The sequence below is a fragment of the Zosterops lateralis genome (genome assembly GCF_965231275.1).
Source record: "Zosterops lateralis genome assembly, chromosome: 22".
Classification (NCBI taxonomy): domain Eukaryota; kingdom Metazoa; phylum Chordata; class Aves; order Passeriformes; family Zosteropidae; genus Zosterops; species Zosterops lateralis.
The window spans coordinates 3304444-3328219 of NC_139782.1; the positions used below are offsets into that span (position 1 = coordinate 3304444).

Genomic DNA, 23776 nt, shown 5'->3' on the forward strand with positions numbered 1-23776 from the left:
TTTTCTTGGGACTCAGAGACTTTATGTTACAAGGATTCTGCAAACTGCTGCAGACTCTGATAACTTTACCTTTGTGGGATTGATTTAACAATGCAATAAAGGACTTTGCTTTTACAGCTACCCAGCTTCTAGTCTTCAATGAGAACATGAGGAAATCTCGACAAGAAGCACATTGCAGGCAAGGCAGGCTGAGTGCAGAGTCTGTGCAGTGCTGAGAGCCCAGAGGGAGAAATCCCTCCCTGCAGGGCTCCAGCTGGGAGCATCCCCCTGTGGGAGTGAGCCCTGTGAGCATCCCCCATGGGAGTGTGCCGGGGGCTTGGGGAGAGGGCAGCAAGGCACAGAAAACAAGTGTAGGGCTGTGGGAAGTGGGATTTGGTGGAGTGATTAAGTCTACAGTCCAGCTGGCAGACACAGCAGCTGTTGCTATTACAGTCCTGATAGCATTTCATTTATTTTAAAATCCGATCTTAAGGCTTTAATATCCGATCCATTTTAAATCGCTTCGTTTGAAGGTGGCAGCAGGGGGGATCATCTAGTAAAGAACATGGAATAAAACAGACAAGTCTTAGACGTCACTTTATGAGACAAAGCTTCTTAAACTTTTCCATTTAAGATTGGATGTCCCTAATTTTCTAGTGCTGCAAGAGAAGGCAGACCAAAATCCTGGAGACTTGACAAAGGCTCCTTTTTGCCAACAGAAGGCAGGTGGAGAGCAATTTCATAACCCAAAAATGATTCCTATTAATGAAATGAGTGCCCTCACTGACACTTCCCCTTTCTGAGCCATCCTGTTAAATAGAAAAATGGACAGTTGCCACAAAAGTTTAAGAATGAAGTCTCAGGGATTTAAGATGATGGATACACAGAACAGTCAGGGAGAGAATTTCATCAGGAGCTGCAAAGGAAGGCTTGGGGAGGTTGGATAAGTGCTGGGTTTCCCCTGTTGCCTGTAGATGTGGGCCAGAGTCTTCACCCCATTCACATCCCTCAGGAGATTCCTGTGTCATCCCTCTATGATTCAGGGAAGCAAAACTGCTGAATTTTGGTGCCTGTGCTCAGCACACACAGCTCTGGAGCCAGCAGCGTGAGGGACTTCACTCACTGAGCTGGGTTACAATCCTGCTGCAGCCTGGTGGGAGGAGATGACTCACTGTTTGTTCTGTAAGGCTACAAGGAGACACCTTGAAGCAGAAAATGGCTTTGGAGTGCCAGCTTGCTTCCCAGAGCAGATGGCTGGGCTAGGCTGAGGTTAAAGATGTTCATTATAAATCCATCATCAAACTAGGCCAGCGATGGGCAGTGATTTCCAGGCAGTGACACCTTCTGTGCCACAAAAGGCTGCAGGCGAGTTTTGGGGGGTGGATCAGGACCTTTCACAGAGCAGAGAGCCCTGGATCCAGAGCACAGCTGGAAAAGATCTCTGGCTTCTGCAATCTCCAAATAATGCTGCCAACACTCTAAATAAAGTGAGGATTCATCCCCCAGTGCAGACCCCACAATCCCAGGTAACTCCCATGCACTCAGATCACCAGGACAAAGGGCCCACAGGGAGTTATTTTCCTTCTTTTTGTATGAGAATGCAGAGAATAAACCCCCCCCACTCCCAGGATTGCAGAGTTCCCACTGCAGTTCCCTCATCAGGTAAACCAGGGTACAACAGCAGTGAAGGGGATGGAGCTGCACCACTCTTTACCAGATGGGACCCAAAATGATTTACCAGTGAAATCAGGATTGAGGCCAAGTGCAATTTCTCTTTTCACAGCACACTCAGGTCAAGCAGGAAGCAGTTGCCCACTTTGATGCACTCACAGTCTCACAACCCCCCTGGTGCTCTGTGGTGGATAATCTGCATCCCATACCCCAGACCTGAAGGAATCAGCCTGCCTGGGATATTTTCCTCAAAAACAATAATCAGTTTCTCAGCCTAATGGCTTCTGTTCCCTCTAGGAATATCATAAATTAAATATCAGGTCTGTAGTCACTTCCCTGCCATACAGTGTAATATTAATGAATTTATGGTTCAAACACTTTCTGCTTTCATTTAAAAGCCTGCATTGTGGGCTTTATTTTAATTTGATTGTTTAAAAAAAAGCCATTCTGGACTGAAAAATCCCTAAAGCATCTTTTTCTTCCTTTTTTTTTTTTTTTTAAGATAATTTTTTTATGGGAACAATTTGCACTTACAACATGATACTACTCTCAGAAACAAAACTTAGAATTAGATTTTGAGGCTTTCCTACCTCAAGTTGGAAAAAAATACATGATAATATATTTCTATTATGCTTTCCTGTCAACTTTTACCAAACTCATGAGATCAGTAAATATAATGACATTTAGGAATTGCCATAGGAAGAAATCAGTGAAACTACTCACAGAATATTCCATTTTCTTATGAAGATGACACTAGTTGGGTTTGGTTTGGGTTTTTTGTTTGCTTGTTTATTCTGGTGCTTGTTTTGTTTTTAAATAATACAATCATAAGACAACTGAATTATTTTGGACAGGCAGCTTTTGCAGGTTATTGGTCAAGACACTGCAAGTCTAAACTCACAACCTGTGTTATTTTATAGCCAATATTCCACACTTTCCTGCCAGTCTGTAGATTTTATCATCACCATGTGAAAATTAGGTAAGTACTCAACAAACAACCGCAAAATAATGTTATTCTATGAAAATACAAATCAATCTAATTATGCCTCCTTTTCCTTTTTTGATGATATTTACATCCATCTCTCTCATCCTTCTGGTTGTCCCTGTGTTTTTAAATCTATCAAATGCTGTGCTTTTATGGAATCTTTTGGAGCTCAGGGAAATGTTTTCCCATTTTCATGTGTCCAGTTCATAGAGATGAAAAGGGCATCTCAATGCATTGGCCAAACTGACCAAGTGACCTCGAGGTCATATTTTGGTAATTTCCTCCCTTGATCCAAATTCACCTTTGAAACCAGGTTTTCAAAAGCTAAAGAGTGATGACAATTGGTGAGAGGCATCACCAGGAGAGGAAAAAAGGAGTCCAAACCTAATCTCTGACATTCCAGTGATGATAATTCAGCTTGGAGAAATGACCTCACACTGAAGCAAAACCTGCCAGGATCATTGGTCTGGATGGACTTTCTTGACTTTCTCATTTCTGAGCTGATAAGAGATTTTTGTACCGCACAGTACACAGTGACATCTCACATTTCACATTCAGATGGAAGCTTTTGAACAGGCAAATGGTGCTTTGGTTGGGAGCACTAAACTTTGAAACTTCACCTGGGATGGATTTCTGCTGGAAACAGACAACACTATGTACCTGGATATGAACTGGCCAACCTTCAGAGCTCATCACTGCTTCCAAGAAACTGCTGCAAAAGCAGCTTGAGATGAAAACAAAGCAGCTTTGAAGCAGACTTGGCTCTGCTGAACACCCCTGACCCAAGCTGGTTCACTCCTTCCTCACTGCCCACCTCCCTGCAAGCCTTTCACACCCCACAAAACCAGCAGCAGGAGCCTGCTCCCAAGTATTTACTGGTAGGGGTTTTGACAAGCCCCAAAAAACCACACTGTGTGCTGCTAACCCAGAGTTACACAATTTCACATGGCTGCAGAGAGCTGTGGGTGGGGTGTGAGAGCTGCTGGGAACTGGAGAGACACAGCAGAATTCAAGTCCTGCTTTGTGACAGAGGGGCTGCTGTTGCTGTCTCTCTCTCTGTCAGCTCAAAATTCAGCAGGTTTTTTTCCCTACTAACTCTTTACAATAGTAGTTGGGTGGTTGGGTAGATAGTCCCACCTGTGGTTTTCCTGGTTTGGTTATTTCTGTGCTGATTTGTGTTGCTGAACTGCTCAGAGGAAGCACCAAACTGGGATGTTATTTTAGATACAAATGTGATATGAAGATAGAGAAACCAACACATAAAGGGGGAAGATGATGTCAATGTGATGTTATTTTATATATAATGTTATGTTATTTTATATATAATGTTATATATGTATAATGTTATTTTATATATAATTGTGATATGAAGATAGAGAAACCAACACATAAAGGGGAAGATGATGTCAATGTGATGTTATTTTATATATAATGTTATATAATGTTACATATATATAATGTTATTTTATATAGAATTGCGATATGAAGATAGAGAAACCAGCACATAAAGGGGAAGATGGTGTCAATGTGAGAGTGTGAATCTGATCACAAAACCAGGGGGTTTTGTGACAAAGCTTCACATATTACTAATAATGTGTTTGTGGTTTTCTATAGTTTCCTACACTTCTATGACAAGGCTGTATTGCTCCAAAGGTGACAGGGAGGATGTGAAATAATAAAAGGTTCTGGTGGCTTGTGTGTGGCAGATCTTACTCCCCAAGAAATTTAATTTCCTGATGTATATTTCTGGTTTCTCCTTGGAAAGACTACGCAAGGATTGAGCGTTCCACCATCTACTTCACCATGATGAATGTGAGTCACAAGGAATTTCTCTACAGTCAAGTATCTCAGTACCACAGGAGGTCAGTGAAACAGGTTAAACCACGGATGATCAAAGCTTGTCCTCTCAGAGGAATGGTTGGATTTGGACACTATCAAAGCCCTGCTCCTTTATTTTGGGGGATGTGAGCTGAACTTAGACATGGAAATAAAGTTATTTACTTTACTGAGATTTACTTTACAGTGATTTACTTTCATTGATTTACTATATTTACAATATTCCAGCCCAGGAAATAAAGTGCTTTACTCATGGAGCAGGTTGGCAGCAAATGCTGGGCCAGAGTCAGGTCCTGCCCTGGGTCTGCAGTTACCATGGGGGGACCTGGGGGTGAAGGACAGGACCCAGCTCAGGTGTCCCCCACCTGCAGCCCCTTTTGGGGCTTTGAGTTACAGGAAACACCAGTATCGTCACACACCTCCTCTGCCCACACAGGTGAGTGCACACAGTTCTTCCCACAGCTGAAAGACAAGCCCAGTGTTTGTCATTTCTGTGTGTGCCAGGCTGAAATTGAGCTGTCAGTGTGCAATGGGTCACTCTGTGCTCCCTGGCTAAGGCAGGCAAATACTGTGGTTCTGGTGCCTCGGGAAAGCTGACTCTGGACAGAACTGGAGAATAAAGCAGATATCAGGCCCTTAGGGTAGAGCTTGGGCAGGACAGAGCCTGGCCAGGGCTACACCCAAGATGGACTAAAAATGGGCACAAAAAATGAAAAACTGGTCACGAGGTCTCACACTTTTTAAAGTTTTGGTCCATTTGCATATTGGGGTTTAATTGTCCAGTTCCAGCTTCAGGTTGTGACGTCCCATCCTTCTTGTTCCTCCCTCCAGCCACCCTTGTTTGTGCTTTTGGGCCTGAAAGTTGTCCTTGGTGTGCAGCAGGAAAAGGATTTGTTTTGTCTCCCTGCTCTGTGAAGGGAACTCACCAGCACTGACTGTGAGCTCAGAGCTGCACCCCTGGGCAGCACAGAATGTGAAATACATGAAAGCTCAAACTTAAGGCATCAGTTCTCTGTAGGAGCTTCCAGAGCCACCCCTTTGATGTATCCCAGTGCATTTTTATGCTGCTGTAAAAGCTGACCTATTAATGTTCATGTCTGAGCAAGAGACACAGCAGGAGCTGCCTCAGAAAGATGGTGGCTCACTGGGGAGGAAATACTGGGTTTGGACAGTTGCTTGAGGTGATCTTTATTTTAATATTTCGTGGATCAGGGCTTTTTAAGGGTGCACACTTCTAAAAGTCAGCCTGTCTCAATGACATCATGCAGATTTGCTTTTTTTTTTTTTTTTTTTTTTTTTTTTTTTTTTTTGCACAGGTTTTGGATCCTCACACATACCAAGCTCTAGCATTTCATCAAGGAGACATATCTGCAGGCAATGTGGCAGCTGCTTCCTGGCTCCTGGAGCCTGCAACGCTTTATTTGGGTCATGCAGAGTATCTTTCCTTCCCCTTGAAGCAGGTAAAATGTCTGCTGGGTTCTGACAGTAAGAGAGAGCACCACAAGAGTGAAGCTATTTTAGAAGGGAAATTGTAAATGAAGAACTTTGCACAGTACATTTCTAATCACCTACAGGCAGTGGAGTGAAGGGAAGCTAAATTCAGCTCTCACTTGGCACCACTGTAACTCCTCTGATCCCAATGTGGGTCACTGCAGCCTGAGCAGGGAGTGCAGGCTCACCACACCCCAGCCAGGGAAATATCCCCACACAGGAACACTCCCCATGGCCAAAAACCTGGGGAGGGGATCAGCTCTTGTTACACCTCTGTGGAGCTACAGCTGCAATAGTAATGCAGCCCTCAGGCCTCTCTCTATTGATGATGATGAAATTGGCTTTCAAAGTTTTGCAGGGGATTATTGTGGTGATCACTAGTTCTGGCAATATTCCAACAGGAGAGCGTTTTGCTCCCAAGATTCTATAAAATTAGAAAAATCTCAGTTAGAACTAAATGCAAGTTCTGTCTCACCAGCAATTAAGAGCTATGCAAAATCAATTTAATAGCTGGCAACTGCTAGTGCTTACAATGAATCGATATTACTGACTGGAGGTGTTCAGCAGTTCTGAAATGTGCATTACTTTTAGGGAAAAATAGAGTTTAAAAATATCATTATGGTTTCTGATCCAGAAAAAAAACCCCCTACTTTGCAAAATCACTTTGGTGCTGTGGAGTATCCAGAATAGCAGCTTCCCAAATAAAGCTTTGCCAAGCCTGGCTCTCCAGCTTGTGCTGTGCTGTGTGGGTGTCAGCTCGGTGTGCTCCTCACTGTGCTCAGGGTGCTGTGCTCCAAACAGAACCAGAGCTCTCAGGGCTCTGCCTTGGGTTGAACAAAAAGCTACAAATTGTAAACAAATCCACATCTTCCTCCTGGAGCACCACAGTGGGGTGAACCTGCAAGTGAGAGCAGAGCCCAGTCACAATATTTGAGTTTGGTACATGACCTCTGCAAAATCACTGACCCCTCCAGGCTGATGACACAAAGCCATGAATTCATTTCCAAGGGCAGGGCAGGTGTTTGCTGAAATGTCCACTGGTGACTCCCTGGGAAGTTTGGTGGGACAAATCAAATTTTGCTAACGGGTTGTGAGTTTTGAGTCCATAAAAAGTGTGACCCAGTTTCCTATTCCATGACTGAACAATTTGCACAGCTCTAAATATAAAACTGTTGATAACAGATCCGTATTTGTGGGAAAGGAGGTGCCTCAGGAGCTGCACTGGGCAGTGTGTTTCCAACCACCCCACAAAACTTCCCTTGTGAAAGGTGAATCAGGCACGGTGTTTGTCTTTTTTCATTCCCATGTGCAAATAAACATCAAAACCCGGGTTGAAATTATAAATATATTTGTGTTGTTTATAATCATGGCACTACACAGTGAAAATCATTTCATTTCTCTGGAAGGAATTGCAATAGAATAAGACAGTATCAATACAGAATAGCCTCTCACCGTCCTGCTTAATTCTGTCTCGGTGTGTTTTCAGCAGTAATACCCCTAACAAATGGAAGCAGTGAGTGCACTGAATACAGAAATAAACTCTCTCCTCCTGGCTGTGACCTCAGCACACTCAGCAAAGCCGTGTCAGCCAAGGGAGCAGCTCCAGAGCTGGGCCAGGTGGGCAGAGATCCCCAGGGACAGCCCCGGGCACAGCCCTGCCCTGCAGCCCCAAAGCACTTGGGAGGGATAAACTCGCTGTGGTGCTCACTCTGCAGGTCCTGGAATGAGGCACGGACAGACTGGGGTTTGCTGAAGGCCCCCCAGCTGATCCCTGCTGGGGGAGGATCACAGGAGGTCCTGATGGAAGGTGTCTGTCTGCTGGACCCTGTCACCTCCTGTCACCCCCTGTCACCCTCGGGTTCCCTCCTACTGAGCAAGGCAGTATTTTAACCAAAAAGTGCTTTTTAAAAAAGAAATAATAGCATTTACAGTTGTTAAACAAATGCTACTTTTTATCAGCTCTAATTACTTTATATTAGCATACAGTCCTTAGCTTGTTTATTACTATTGTGTTCATTGCTTTAAGCCCTCACAGCTACTCTAGATAACAATTTAAATACACAGAGCTTTTAAAAAAATATTTCCATTACAAATAGTTTAAAAATATACTTATCCTAAAAAGCTGTCCAGCACTATTCCAAAAATCTCTTGTAATAAATGTCTTTTTAAATTTTAACAAAAATATCTACCATCATATAGAAGAGCTCAAGTTTTGACCAATGTATGATACAGTCAGAAATATGTTGGGCCAGATTTCACTTTTGTCTCTACAGTTGCCAATTTGGATCATGGTGTTCATCTCATTTGAGTTATTCCAGTATAACCAGGAGCAGAATATAGCCCTTAGTGCTTTAAAATAGCTAAATGGACTGGATGCTGCAAGTTACTGGTGCTGAGCACTACAGGGAGGGAAATCCTTTACTTCACTGCATCTAAAAATGCAAAAGGATGTTATATTTAGTATTTGTGCCATGACCAAAGAAGTGCCAGGCATCTGCAGTGGATGACTCAGATCCAGAATCATATTCACTTACAGAAATATTTTTTTTTCTTTTGCTGAATGGTGCCTGCAATTGCTGTCATTAAATGGAGGGTGAATGTTTCTGGAGAATTTTAGAGGGGGAAAATGCCAACCTTCCTCTCATGCTTTCTACAATCCTAGGAATCATTTTAATTGCATTTTGTGTGAATTTTAACAGAATCTCCCAGTACTTAGATCTAGGAAAGACACTATTTTGAATTGCTTCTGTATTTTCTACCTGAAACATTTCCATTCACCCCGTCCTGTTCAAAGCGTATCTAGAACAAGCTTCAAGCTCTTGTAAGAATCTGCATCTCATCAGGACAATATGGAAACTCATCTTTTAAAACACAGGAAACTTTTTTTTTTTTGCTTTCCCCCCCTTTTTCCTTCAATCTTCAAGTTTAAATGCAGTGTTTGATTAAGGACCATGGAAATCACCCCAGCCTGGTTGCAGCAGGGTAGATGTGCAGGCAGAGGTGACAGTCTCAGCTCTGCCATTCCTGCCTGGGACCATCAGTGCCTAGAAGGGATCCTTACACATTGTGGGTTTAAGTCATGTTTAAAGCTTTTTGCTCTACTTTTTTTTTTTTTTCTCATAGACTTTGGCTGATGATCTGGTAACTGATAAACCAAGGAAACTTAAGGGTTTTGACTGAATTCAGTCCTCACTGTCGTCCTCATCATCATCATCATCCTTGCTGGGAGCACATCTTTGGAAGCAGTGCACCAGGGTGGCCAGGAAGAAGCTGGAGAGGATTGCAGCAATGGACACAGCAACTCCAGAGAAGATGATGATAAAAAGGTCTGTCAATGACAAGCTGAATTTGCATTCACTAAAGCTGACCTCAGATAACTCATTCAGGAAGATCCTTCTGTTCTCCACGGGCAGGGAGCACTGGATTTCATGGAGACCTGCAAGGAAGAGGAAAGGGGAACAAATCAGCAGACTGTTGATGAATTCTTCTGTTTGTTCTGGGTCAGAGATTGAATGGCTGAAGAAAAGTTTTAGGGTTAACTCCAGGTTTACGAAATTGTACAATATTCAGGGAAAAAGGGAACAAAACCTGTCACTATCCAAAAGGCATGACATAGTCCCTTTGAGCATCTCCTGGAAATTAAGTTATTTCACCTTGAGCCTTCCAGGGATCAGGTGTGATCTAGGACCATGATTTGGAGGAATTAAAAAAGTGAATGTTGAACCCTGGATGCATCTAAACCTGGAGACCTGAAGGCAATTCCCAACTGCTCCATCTGAACACAAACTCGGACTCCAAAACAGGGTAAGAGGGATACTGAAGTTCCCTCCACACCCTTCTACATCACTTTTTTCTGTGTAGTTACAAATTAGAGTTGGGTTTTTTTCTGGTCAAACAACAGTTTGGGTTTAATGGATGTGTGTTTATCTGTGTCCTGCTTCCACCTTTTCTCTCTGGCTGTCCTGAGGCCCTGCAGGCTGACAGATACTGTTCCTCCCTGCATTACTGGAGAGTGCCCTGAGCTGGGCTCTTTGCAGTGAAAGCAAAAACCCCCAGATTTCAGAAGTGCTGAGGACACATTTGGATCCTGGGCAGTAAAGGCACACAGTTCACTGCATGTGCCCAGCTCCCTCTTCATTCAGGGCAATATCAGGAGGGGGTTATTACCAGGACTAGAATGGAACCAGCACTGATGTGAATTAAGTCTGTAGAGCTGCTGGCAAGGCAGCCTTTGTCTCACTGTTAAGGACGTGAATGTAAAGGGGAAATGTAAGAATTGTGTGATAATGACATGAGAATTGCTGCTGAGTTACTTATTCACTTTCCCTCTGCTGCTGATCCCGGGGTGCTGTCCCTGCTCTGGGCTCTGCCTTGCTGTGCACACACACAGTACACGGCATTTCTGTCCATGGTGTCACATCAAACAAGGGGTGGTGATGACAAGATTCCCTCTGCATTCGTGAGCCCTGGTTTTCCCGTGGCTGGAGGACTGTGGAATGGGATGTTTTACTGCTACACCCGGGCCCCTGGGGTTAATGGTGCTGCTCTGACTGATGTCTGGATCCAGCCCAGCCCAGCTGTTGTGTTGATTTGAGAAGGAGTTCTAGTTAATTCCACTGTGGAACCAATTATCACCCTGACCGTCTTGACCTTGTAATGACGACTGTATTAAATTTTGATCTCTAAAAGCCATCTTGTGCCGTATTTTCCTAAAGTTCTGTGGCTTTTCTCCTTCTCAAGCTCCTCTGGGAGCTGACTGGGGATGTCCTGAGAGCTGCCCAGCAGTGTCAGCAGCCAGCCTGCCCAAAGCCACACTGGTTTTCCTGAGCTCAGGGTGCCCTGGCCCAGCACAGCAGATGATGAACAAGCACAATTTGCTCTGGAGGTCTGTGAAACCTCCTGTCCTCAGAACTGACCTGCAAGAGAAAGGAGCTATATGGTTTTAAACATCCTCTGAGATTTCTGGAAATGTGGCCCTGCAATGTTCCTGTCTCCTGCAGGAGCTGATGCCCTGGAGCACCTGAGCACACAGAGCCTGAAGAGATGCAAACCTGCCCTCTCCAAACCTTCCTGCTGAAACTACTGAGAGCTGGCCACCAAATAAATCATGTTTTCATTTCAGTAAGTCTTGGAAGTAGCAGCTCCAGGCATTAATCAGAGTAAGGAAAATGGGGGACAGATGGATATCCCTCCGTACTCAAAACCACGAGAAATGAGGGAAGAGTGAAAAGCCATAGGCTGGAATTTCAAGACCTATGTCTTTTAAAGCAGATTTTAAAAAAATAAAGAATTTTTTTTTATCAAATAAATATAATCCGGATAGTAATCAAAGGAGTTGCATGACTGCAACATACTGCAAATTCATTTGGAGAGGAAATTCCTTGCTAATAGGAAAAGATCAGTGCAGCATTTTGGCAGGAGAACCTGCACCAAGTGAACACAGCACCTACACAAATTCCATTTCACTTGTAGCAAGCACAAGAAAAAACAAGTTTCTGTTCAACTGTGTTTCTGTAAAAGAAATCAGTCTAACAGAGGTTGAGACCTCCTGAGAGCTGCTGTTTTCAGAGCATATGAGTCAAGCTCCTCAAAAGAAAGAGGGCACAGGTGACCATAAACAGCTCTACCTTTTAAAATTTCTGTCCAACTGCAAAAGAAATTCTCAACTGGCAGCATTTAAAATACCTCTGTGCTGGAGTGATGGGATGGAATATCAGATCTGGATTACAGAGGAAGTAGAAAAAAATATAGTGGGGAAAAAAAAAAAAAAAAGAGAGCAAAGAAAACTCTTGTCCTGAGCAGTTCTACACACTGCAGCCCTTGGCTCTGGAGATAACTCACCATGGTAGATTTGCCCAGGACCCCAGACATGGAGAGGAGCTCACTCCATTCCCAGCACCAGCTCTGCCATGGATCAAAGCTGACCCTGTGCACTCTGAGCTCTGTTCCTATTTCCCTGAAGCTTTCCCTTCACATCACAACACACAGAATGCAGAGGATCTGCAACACACCAAGACACTTGGAGAGTATTTCTTGTTATGAGAATCATTGTACTGCAAGGATTTTGGGACTCATTATAAAGTAAGGAGAAATAAAGGTGCTCCTCTCCATGTAGCCATGAGTACTGGTATCTAGGTCATGTTCTCAAACCAAATAGATCAAATGGGAATTTACTCCTCGCTTTATTGTGTGACAGCCCAACAGGCTTCTGTGGCCTCAAGTTTTTAGAGAATTCTTAGTTATTGGGAATAACAGATGCCAGTAGGTGAAATACAGCACCCCAGACCAGGGGCCAGTGCAGGGCCCCTCTGTACCTTCAGCCACGCTGTGTTTGCTCCACCTTTTCCAAAAGACAGCAATGAGCTGAGCTCTCCTGTGCACACACAGGGCAGCCTCCTAAAGCTGTGCTGGCAGCAGCCTGGGCAGGGCATAGAGCTCAGGGGAAGCACAGGGCAATGACTGAGGGAAAGGAGCATTGATCAGTCCGTCCTGTTGGGTGGATGCTTCTCTGACACTGAGTTAAGAATTTAAAGAGTTAAGATTTTTAGTTAAGGGGTAGAAGCAATTTGTATTGATTAGGATTTAAGTTAGAAGAGTAGGGATGAGTTAATAATTATTAGATGCTCAAGCCAGAGCGTGTGTTTGCTTGTTTTGCTTGTTTTAGTTTTGTTTGTAGAAGGAAATGAGATAAATGGATTATTGGAATAATTGAAACTGTGACAGCACCTGGACACAGAAACTGCTGGAACCAACCAAGAGATGATTGGACTATGCCAAAAGGTCACATCAGCCTGCCAGCATTTACAAAGGTAGAAAGGTCACTGCAAGGAAGAGTCTCTGACTTCATCTTTCAAGATCACTGACTCATTTCAAAGACCACTCACCCAGTTCTAGAGAAGAATTGGACAGACATGAAGGACTCTGGGCTCATTTCAATACAAAATGAGGGAGGGGCTGAGATTATGCATATGTATAAGCATTTTGAGTATGTAAGACTTTTGTAAACAAATAGAGGGCTGGAGTTTTGTGAATCACACCCATATATTTAGGAGATTACTCCTGTGCTGCCCGACATTGCAATCAAACACAAATGTACCACTTTCTAACTTTTAACTACTTAGAGGGTCTTTGTCTGTGATTTTATCAATTTAATTTGAGTCAACACTGTTTAAAAACCCAGCACAGCCAAAGAGAAGCTTTTCTTTGGACTCCAAAGAGAATTTGGAACAGGCTGTTCATTTGGAACAGTCAGGAGTAAGAGCAGCAGTTCTGTCTCTGGTGGCACAAGGAATTTCTTCTTCCAAAGCTGATGCAGTGGTTGTTGCACCAGAGCTTCACCTGAAAATACCATCACTTGCAGGTCACACACCTGGAAAAAATGGACAAACGTATTTCATCTGCTTCCCTCCATAGGAACACAGCCCTGGATTTCCATTATTTACAGGTAGGTTGTTATGACATGACAGCCCAGAGAACTGATGGTCTGTACCCCACCTGTCCTGTTCCTCTGGTGCTCAGCAATGGATCCATCTTTGTTCTTTCCCTGGGCAGGAAGGAATTCCAGGGCATTAAACACCCTCTGCATGAACAATGAACTAAAGAATGGTTTGTAGAAAGTTATCAGTATTAATTACAGGGTGTAGGTTTTTCCTTTGTGTGATGCTGTTGCATCTAGACTGGCTCAGTCAAATCCCTGTCCCCACAGAGAACCTACAGAGGACAGAAGATGCCATTTAACCTCAGAGCTCTGCTTTCACACACTTTTACTTGAATGGTATTAATTTTTATAGTTTGTTTGGGGATGGGTTTCTGTATATTTTTATTATTTATTTATTCTGTAGAATTTATTCTTTCAAAAGACCAGCCAGGACTCTTGTAAAGGGCATCTCAAAGCAGTTTGGTATTTAGTGCTTGGCTGCAGCAAAAGAGAGCCTTTGATGACAGTTATATATATCTACCTCATTGCTCCCACAACATATTCAAGGAGTTGCTTCTTCATACCAAACAAAACTGTAAATGAAATAACAAGTGTGAGTGTGCTATAAATACACAGCCTGGGTTATTTTGGTCAGGGCCATCCCATTATCTGTAATGACTCCAGCTGTCCCAAGGACAATGTCACACACCCTGTATCCTCCTGCTATGCCATCAGAAGGAGCAGATGCATTGCTCTGGTGCTGATTGAAGTGCCAGGCAAGGCTCTCACCAGACTTGTCTCAACTCTGGGAAAATGAAGATGAAAATACAGGTCTGTGCCCTGGGGACTGGATTGTCTAAGTAACATGGGAAGTGAAAAATGCTGGAATTCCAGAACCACAATGTTAAAAGGAGAGGTGGGTTTTTAAAAAGAAGAAGAAAGTGTGTTCATAAAGAAGTGATGCAGGAGGGTTCCAGGTAGAGTTATTTCAATGAAATTATCAGAACAATATGACTTTGAATGCCTTATATTGGAGGAGTACAACTCCACCAATCCAGCACTTCAACCCTGCCAGGAAATCACAGGCACTTGGGCTGCTGCAAGATCCCAGAAACCACTCTGAGTTTGTTTCTGTTCAGGACTACACCCAGGATGAAATCTTTCCCTGTAAAACTGAACCTTCTAGAAAACAGAATCAGCCCAAAATCAGTCTGCATGCAAATAATGAATAATTTCCTTGCGAATTACTGAAAAGAGACTAGCAATGTTTTAATGCCTCAGAGTTATAACTGAACTGATCTCACCATCTCAAAACTCCCACAAAAACCCAGAGGTTCTGTTTCATCTGAACCCTGATGGGGTTTTGTAGCTATAATCCAGCTACGTTTCTCACAGCTTCTTGTGGTCAGGAATTTTTAACCCATGGAGTGCAGTGACATTGCTGCTCCTGGCTGTGCCAGGGGTTTTCCCTGGATGTACTGACTGCTGCCCTACTGCACTGTGGGTTTTGGTTTATACTCCTCTATACAGCTAAAGACAGGCACCAAGGGTATCACTTTCTCCAGGTCCACTTGACTCTGTTATGAAGGACTCCTTGGGTCTTTCTGTTTCTCTGCTTATTTCTAATCCCTATGATAAATAAATCTTTGATTGGATAACCTCTGGAATTCATTACCATTTCAATGCTATGGTCTGTCTGTTAGCAGACAGAGATTTCCCAGCTATAATTTTGGAGGAGAAGAAGGAGAAGGAGAAGGAGAAGGAGAAGGAGAAGGAGAAGGAGAAGGAGAAGGAGAAGGAGAAGGAGAAGGAGAAGGAGAAGGAGAAGAGAAGAGAAAAGAAAAGAAAAGAAAAGAAAAGAAAAGAAAAGAAAAGGCCTATTTTTGAGTCTTTTAGAGTTCAAAAAAGCAGGTACCAGGACAAAGAGCTTCCTACCATTCAGCAATGGACAGCAGGATGAGATAATGCAAAGGCACACTGGGACATGCACTAGGATGGAAATACATCCACAGAAATATCTGAAACCATAAATGTCTGAATGAGCTGCATGCACACATGTCCCCTACTACAGATACAGTAAATATAAGAGCACTACAATAGGCTTTTTTTTTTTTTTTTTTTTTTTTTTTTTTTTTTTTTTTTTTTTAAAGAGTAAAATTGGTATTTGCCCTTTCGGCTGGAATTTAGCTGTTGCCTCATGTTGCTGAATGTAGTTGACACAGATCTGCAATGTTTAAATGTGGCATGTTGTTTCTTGTGTGGTATTTTGCTCCCAGCTATGGTTTGCCTTAGTCTCCTTAAACACTGTCACAAATGTCTGAGATGTATTAATAAGCCATGAGAGAGGCATTGCCTCTGAAGTGAGATTGCATTGAAAATAGCCTTGAGCAATGAGAACAGTAAAGCTTAAAAAACCTGAAGCCTAGATTTAGGTCCCTAAGTAAAACTTGTATGGCCAAGTGCCCTAAAGATGTGCAGAACAGCTTCAGAGGATACTTAGCAGTTTATCTCAATGCCTAAATATAAAGTTCAACATCAGGTGTTCACATCTGCAAGTGCTGTCCTCCCATCTTCTAATAACCTTAGGATGGAAGAAACACAGTGAAAAGCCAGTGGCAGTCAGATCATTTTACTGAAAATGTCTGGGAGATCAAATTATATATTTATATATGTGTATATATAGAAACAGATTTGATGCGCTTGTTAAGGAGTGTAATTTCTGTGAGGAGTTTCTGCTCGGGCGGGATAAAAGCTGCTGAATGTGTGAAATGTCTTGGGGCTTTTCATTCCTCTCCAGACACACAGATCTTCTGTTCTGGCCTGGTGATGTGGGAGCATGTGCAGGATACTGGGGGAGAGCTGATGGCTGCAATGGACAGAACAGCCTGTCCTCTCTGGCTGCTGCTGCTCGGCTTCTATATTGGTACACGAAGTTAAGGAGCCTTCTCTCCACAGCAGATGAACAAATAAGTGCTAATAAAGAGTGATAAGTCAAGAGGACTCGTGGAAGGCTCAGTTTCTTTGCTGGATGTTGGTTCAAGTGTTAAACAAAACCCGTGTTCTCGTGTCGTTGTTGTGCTTTGTTTTGAAGAAGGTATTTAATGTTTTCTGTAAAACCCATTGAAGGCCTGGATTAGTGAAATGAGAGATTGTTTAATTTATGGGATAAGTTATACAATAGAGCTCAGATTGGAATGGGATGGTAGGAAGAGCCAAGAAGCAAGAGATGGGAACCTCATGGCATGGAATGTCTGAACAGGCTTAGGAAAACCATCCCATTCTCCTGGGTCTAGAAGGGTCTGCAGGGCAACTCCTGTGAGGGGCAGCTGTGGGAGCTGGGAAAGGGGCTCAGGGATCTGGGGGGACTCAATCTGGAGAAAAGGAGGCTCAGGGGGGACCTTGTGGCTCTGCACAAGTCCCTGACAGGAGGGGACAGCCGGGGGGATCGGGCTCTGCTCCAGGGAACAGGAGGAGAAGGAATGGCCTCAGGCTGGGCCAGGGGAGGCTCAGAGTGTACAGCAGCAGGAATTTCCCCATGGAAAGGGGGCTCAGGCCTTGGAACTGCCCAAGGAGGTTTGGATCCCCATCCCTGGAGGTGTCCAAGGAACACCTGGATGTGGCACCCAGAGCTCTGGGCTGGGGACAGGGTGGGCATCGGGCACAGGCTGGACTCGATGGCCTTGGGGGTATTTTCCAATCTAAATGATTCTATTTATGATTCTCACTGCACTGACTCACTTCTGAATTTCTCTTTTAGGGCTGAGTTCAGTCTGAATTTCCTGCTTACAGCCTCACTGTCACCTGCTCTTGGTTTTTTTCCTACCCCCTCTCACTGCCATCCTTTTCCCCTGTTTTTTGCACAGACAGGCTTTATCTGAAAATATGCCACTTTACCAGAATTTACTTCTCCATCCATCCTGAAGGGGGCTTGAAAGCTACAGAAACCTTTCAAATAGCTAAACAACATCTGTGTCAGTACTGACACTAAAACCCTCTTGGAATATCTTAGAAACTTTCCAACTTCCACAACTTTCCAAACTGGAGCAACAATTGATCAAATGAGCCCTGAGCACCAGTTCTCACCTGAGCTTTGGCAACTTCAATTTCAGACATTCAGAACATCTATTTTGTTTATCACAGCACAAATCTATATGGAATTCTGTGTCTGGCCACTCCTGGATGAGTTTTTTCCAACGTTCCTGGAAATAAAAATGTACAAAGGCTACCCAGAAAAATACTCAGTCTAAACCTTTGCTGAAAATACTGTACTAGTACTTTCAGTACTTTCTAGTACTGTTTTTATAGAGAGCAGCAAAATTTTTAATTCTTGCAAAGGGCAGTGGGGATCTTAACTAAACAAATAAACTAATTAATCCCAGAAACTGCCCACAGCTTCCCAAAGATAAGGGGAATAAAGGAAATAAAAAGCAAAATGAGGGCAAGATGACAGAAAGGAGACACTACAGTCACACTCCCAGGAATACTTAAGCTCTAATTAAAAGTAATGTTAAAAATGCATTAGTCATTAGCAAACAAGGTCACAGGCTCAGCTGCCCAAAACATGTTCACAGAAAACAAAAATCAGCAACGGGAATGTCAACAAAGCCCTTCAATGTGGCCATTGCAGATTATTTGCATTGCTTTGTTACAGACATTTATCTGAATCCAGTCCCCTCATCCTGAAGGGATCCTCAGAGGGATTCAAGAAATGTCTTTTGCACTAATTTTAAACAAGATCTTTCAGCAAAAATTTATTCCATCAAAGCCCTTTGTATTTAAACACTGAAATTGAAGGTCCATAACCCTCTGCTCTGTAGGTCACTTGCACCAGTGACAATCTTTTGCTGAGTTTCAAACAGTATTACTAACAGAACTTGGTTGAGAGATGAGAAAAAAAAGAAAAGTGCATTTTTAGCCAAGATAAATGTGATGAACAACAAGCTCTGAAAGCAGCAGAAAGCCTGGTCAATACGAGAACTTGCTGAGTGGATTTTTGTAGATCAACTTAGGCATTGGTTCTTTTAAGGTATTTGTTTTGTTCTATGAGTTTTCATGGCCCCAGGGAATAAAATCTTCCATTAAAGTTTTTGTATTTGTCTTTTTAGGGATAAAGATCTAACAGCAATTCTTCTGTTAAAAAAAAAAAAAAATCTATATTCTTAATATCCATATTCCTCCTGATGGGAAGGCTTTAATATTAATATAACCATTTGCCACCAGGTGCCATTTAGGTATAACAAATGTCTACAAACCCAAACATCCTTCTACAGAAAATCTTTTTAACCATTGTGACCAACAGCAAACACTGACTTCTCCAGGAAAAAGATCTTTTCATTTTTTTTTTCACTTAGCACCATCCCACTTCTCTTCACATTTCTTTTGCCTTCTTTGCACTTTGCTCACTAACTTGTTTTTAATCAATTACTAACATAATCAGAGGGGAAATTTGTAATTTTGTTTTGCAGCATGAAGAAAATGCTGGGTTTAATATCTCTTTATGGTAAAAAAAAAAAAAGAAAGTGTTTGCTGTTTTCAAGTGCTAGGTTCAATCCCAAAATTTTAGTGCAGTTTTTTAATGTCTGCCTGCAAATTTGCCAGGATGAGGGGATCATCTGGGGAGGGTATTTACCTAATGCAAATTAAGCCCTTATTTAAATTTTAAGCTAAATGAATAAATGCTGAAATCTGTAAAATTATTGAAATCCCAGCTGTTTGTGGGAAGCCACAAGTTGGATGAGCAGAGGCAGCTCAGCTGGGCAGAGCCTTTCCAGGCAGCTGGGCAGGCAGGTCAGCAGAAGTCAGAACTTTACAAGCCATTTCTGGGACTGTGCCAGGAGGAAAATGGACCTGACTCCTGCAAAACTAATGAGTTGAAGCACAGCTTTTATTTCAGATCACTGAGCCCTCCAGAAACCTTAATTACAGAGGGACTGAGCTTCAGGATCAATTATCCAGATTGCAGTTCACAGAGACAAAACTCCCCTTTTTAAATCAACTTGGGTGTTTCTTTTGCCAAAGCCAAGGGCAGCTTGGGCTGCTGAGCTCCCTGAGTGCTGCAGTGAGAGGTGGAGCAGTGGCTTGGGGGATATTTCAGTTACTGAGGGGCTGCCCTCAGACAGGCACATCCAACTTCTCTAAGTGTCATTCAAAGTGAGGAACCCAAATGAATTCCCAGTCCCTAAATCTGTCTGTAAATGTCCTTCTCCCAGCCCTGTGCACACAAACCCTTGGGCTGCTGCAGAGTTCCAAAGCAGAGGCAGCCAAGATCTTTTCTTGGGCCCTGGAAATGCATCCTTATCTTTCCTCCTGTGTTTCCAGACAGAAAACCTGCTGCCCTACTTCTCCTGGTGTGTTTGCTGCTAGAATCCTTCATCTCCAGCTTTACAGAACTCTCAGGAGCAGGCAGGGAGTCTGAATGCTCAGTGGTTATTGAGCTGCCCTTCCCACTATTCCCAGGAAAGGCCAGGCAAGTGTGGCCTTGGATAAGTCAAATCAGACAAGTAACACTAATGTAATCAGTTCCTAATGGGAATCATGTTGGGACATCATTAAAAACTGGAAACTGGGTGCAAAATGCAATCAAATCATAATTCTAATATTTTAAATTCGACTTTCCAAAAGTTGTTTTGCAAGGTACACAACTGTGGCCACGTATTTCAAAAAGTCATTGAGACAGACTTTCCTTTTTGGGGTTAGTTTTGCAGCCACCTTCATGAGGAATGTTTTGGTGCTTTATTGAAGGAGACAGGGAGTGTTTTTGTGGCAGCAGCTCACAAGAAGCCCTGGTGATGCTTTTCTGCATCTGTGCACATCTCTCCCTGGCATGGCTGGGTGTGAAGAGAGCAAGGAACTCACTCCAAGCAACAAAATCCAAATCCTTAGAGGATTTGATCAAATCCAGCTCTGATCAAATCAACCACTTGAATATTTGCTCCTTTCCCTCTTTGCCTTCCCAGCCCAAGTCTTACCTAAAGTTTGGAAGATCTGGATAAGCTACAGTCATTTTTCAGCTATTTGGCCAAAATACAGCTATGGATGAGAGGAAACACTGTGGGAAAGCAACTTTGAGCTTGGAAGACACTGGGGAGCTGGCAGGGCTGTGGGAAAGCTCACTGACTTGGGATGTCCATATATAAGTTGAGCTCCACTTTAAAACACTGAGGGGGCAGCAGAGAAAGAGGTGGGACAGACTCAAACTGAACAGACTCAGTCAGGATCAGGGGGAACAACCTGGAAGTTCAATAAAAGCCTGGGGAAAGTGAACTGCTGTGTGGACTCATGTTTAGCACTAGAGACAGGCAAATACTTGATTGAAATTGAGCAAACTTTAGCTATAGCATCAGGAAAGGTGGGATAACAGGTTTGGTTTAGAAAGAATCCAGATTAAAGTTTCACTGAGACAGAGAGGAAAAAAAAAACAACACTTTTCCCTCAGATCACTTCTTCCTTAAAAGAGCTGACCTACAACTAAGAATATTCAGGACAATGTAGAGGAGTGTATTAGAAAGATGCTACCCAAGGTCACAAGTGTGGGAAGAACCTGAATAACTGACTGCAGAGTCTGAGCCTGGAGTGCCAGGACACAGGAGAACAGCTCCAGACTGACAGGGAGCAGGTTTAGATGGGATGTGAGGAAAAAATCCTTCCCTGTGAGGGTGGGGAAGCCCTGGCACAGGGTGCCCAGAGAAGCTGTGGCTGCCCCATCCCTGGAAGTGCCCAAGGCCAGGCTGGATGGGGCTTGGAGCAGCCTGGGGTGGTGGAAGGTGTCCCCTCTGGGCCCTCCTGAAGTTTCCCTGCTCGCAGCAATCTGCCTTTGGGAGCAGCTGGTGCTGCTCAGTGGCAGGAGTTTATTCCCTGGTGCTTGTTGGGAGACATGAAGTATGAGATGATCTCCTGCTAAAGCTGGATTAAGAGAGGCTTTGGGGTCTGGGGGGACATGTGGAGCAAGAGTCTGGATTCCCTAGACATGGCAGTCTTAACATTTTTATTTCTCCCCCCTCTGTGCCTTTCTAAAAATTACTGGCTCAAACACCAGGATTATGTATCTTGTATTTTGGGGGGTTCTAAAGCCACTTCAGTTTATTTCTCCTATTGGAAGCAGTGCTTTTTCAATGAGAAGAGCCCAAATGGAGATGCTGGAGTGTTTCAAACACAGACCATCACAACAAAACACTTCCAGGAAGGGGCTGACAATCACAGTTGAATAAAATGGGGATTTAACTCTTTTGTAGCAGCTTCTGAACTGATCAGTAAAATGAGAGGAAAATCAGTTTTCCTAAGGAGCTGCCACAGAATATTCAGCTGCTCAAAGGGCTTATTGTAGAAAATATATTTACCAGAGAGAAAATGAAATCTGGAAGGGAACCAGCTCTGGGCTGAATGAATTTGAAAAGGCTCTTTCACTGCCTATGCAAGTTTAGTCCATAAATCAAAATTATTAGGGCTTAACTCTTAAATTTTATTTCTTAAGTGGGAGGAGCTGCTGCTAAAAGAAGCCAACAGGAATTTAACGGGCTGGTTTTGCTGAAAACATGCAATTGCAGCCTGAGCAAACTGCGGGCAGCACACAGACAATGGGAGCAGCCACACACAGACACACAGACTGCACACAGAGCTTTACCTTTCTGCAGCTTGGATGCATTGTCCTGTATCCAGCTGAAGAGGTTGGCAAAGTCACAGTCACAGACCCAAGGGTTGCCCTCCAGGCGGATGGTCCTCAGGGAGGGCAGAGCCTCCAGGGCTGCCACGTTCAGGCTCTGCAAGTTATTGTCATTCAGTTCTAACACTTGGAGCTGGTCCAGGTTCTCAAAAGCAGCCTCGTCCACATCCACCAGGTTATTGTTCCCCAGGCTCAGTTTTATCAGTTTCTCTGCTGATTTGAACGTCCCAGCATCGAGCTGTGTTAAATTGTTGTAGCTTAAGTCTAAATACACCAGTTTGGTAGAACTGCTAAAAGTGCCCTCTTCTAAAGAGGTGAGGGAGTTATTCCTGAAGTCCAAATAGACCAGGTCTCCATAAAATATAAAGAAGTCAGCTGGTATCTCCTGAATGTTGTTATCAGCTATAAGAAGTTTCCGTACGTCCAATGGAAAGGGGTTGGGAACACTTGGGAGTCCTTGATCCCGGCAGTCTATGGTGTGGTAGTCCATACAGCTACAGACAGCAGGGCAAAGATGACCCCCGGGCAGGAAAAGCAGGCAGGCAAAGCCAGCAAAAGGCAGGAGGCAGGAAGGAAAGCATGGCAACATCGTCAAGGCTCTGGAGGCTGTGATGAGCACCACTTCTAGGAGAAAGACATTTTGCTCAGCTGAGCAGGAGTGCCTGGTACTTGTGTGTGTGCCTGATTGTATCCAGGAGATCACATATCATCACAGATCCGATAGCAGCAGGCTGGAGGGGGAGGGAGGAGAGAGGGAGGGAGGCAAATGTGAGGATTTACACTGTCAGAATATTGTGATGCTGCACAGGGTGAGGAAAGCGATGATTGGGCACACGGAGGATCTTTCAAAGGACTCCCTTGCTTTTGTGAGCTAAAAAAAGCCCCGAGCCTGTTTGAATATTTGCTGTATATTCCAGCGAAGGGGAAATCACACCTGATCCTGTGACTCTGACAGCAACAGCTTCTGCTTAAAAAGCCCTTCAGGTAAAAATCCCTGGTGAGATCACTTACTGTGTTCCTCAGCAGGAGCCTCCACCAAGGTGACCAACAGCGATGGAAGTGCCAGCGAGGGTCAGGCAGCTCCTGGATGCCTGCTAAGGACAGCTCTCCCTTTCATTCCTGAAACACAGAGCAGAAGGGGGGAGCCCAAAGACAAGCAACTCTGCTTTGTGCTGTTTCTGGATTCCTCAGCTCTCAGAGCAAGCCTGTTCGCATTATCTAAATTCAGTGTCTTTTAACCAAGAATAACCTACAGCAGCAAGAAGGAATACAGTCTGCAAAGTGAGGGGTTTTTCCTTTCTGCTTTCATGACCCAAAAAACTACTTTCTACTACAGCACCGGCAATGTCTGTGGGGCCACATAAAAGTGCAAAATGCGGATCAAATCTTTAGCTGGTTAAAATCTAACTGGTTTTCTTCATTTGCAGGGGGTTGAAGGATTTGACAGTCGATCTGTCTGTCTCCTGTGGGGCAGCAGAAATGATTTTAAGACAAGGCATCTGTGCCTTGGTGACATCCTCAAACCCACACCCACAAAGGCAAGTCCTCAGGCAGTGCACACTGAGCTCTGAGCTCCATCCTCCCCTCGTCCTGCAGGGTGTGTGAGCAGAGAGGCTGCAGAGCTGGGCTCACACCTGTGTGCTGAGGTGGAAGGTTTTTCTGGAGACAGATGGTATTTGGGTGCAGTGGTGGAAGGCTTTTCTGGAGACAGATGGTGTTTGGGTGCCTGTATCCTGAT

General features: G+C 43.7%; 1 protein-coding gene across 1 annotated transcript; it reads right to left on the reverse strand.

Moving 5' to 3' along the window:
• Positions 1-8616: 8616 nt before the first annotated feature.
• LRRC38 (leucine rich repeat containing 38) lies at positions 8617-22642 on the reverse strand. The gene is made up of 2 exons (XM_083876589.1): positions 22000-22642; positions 8617-9398 (listed from the first exon to the last, which is right to left on the reverse strand). Exons 1-2 carry the CDS (start codon positions 22625-22627, stop codon positions 9145-9147), a joined length of 882 nt encoding a protein of 293 aa, XP_083732715.1. The 5' UTR covers positions 22628-22642; the 3' UTR covers positions 8617-9144.
• Between the last annotated feature and the right edge of the window lie 1134 nt (positions 22643-23776).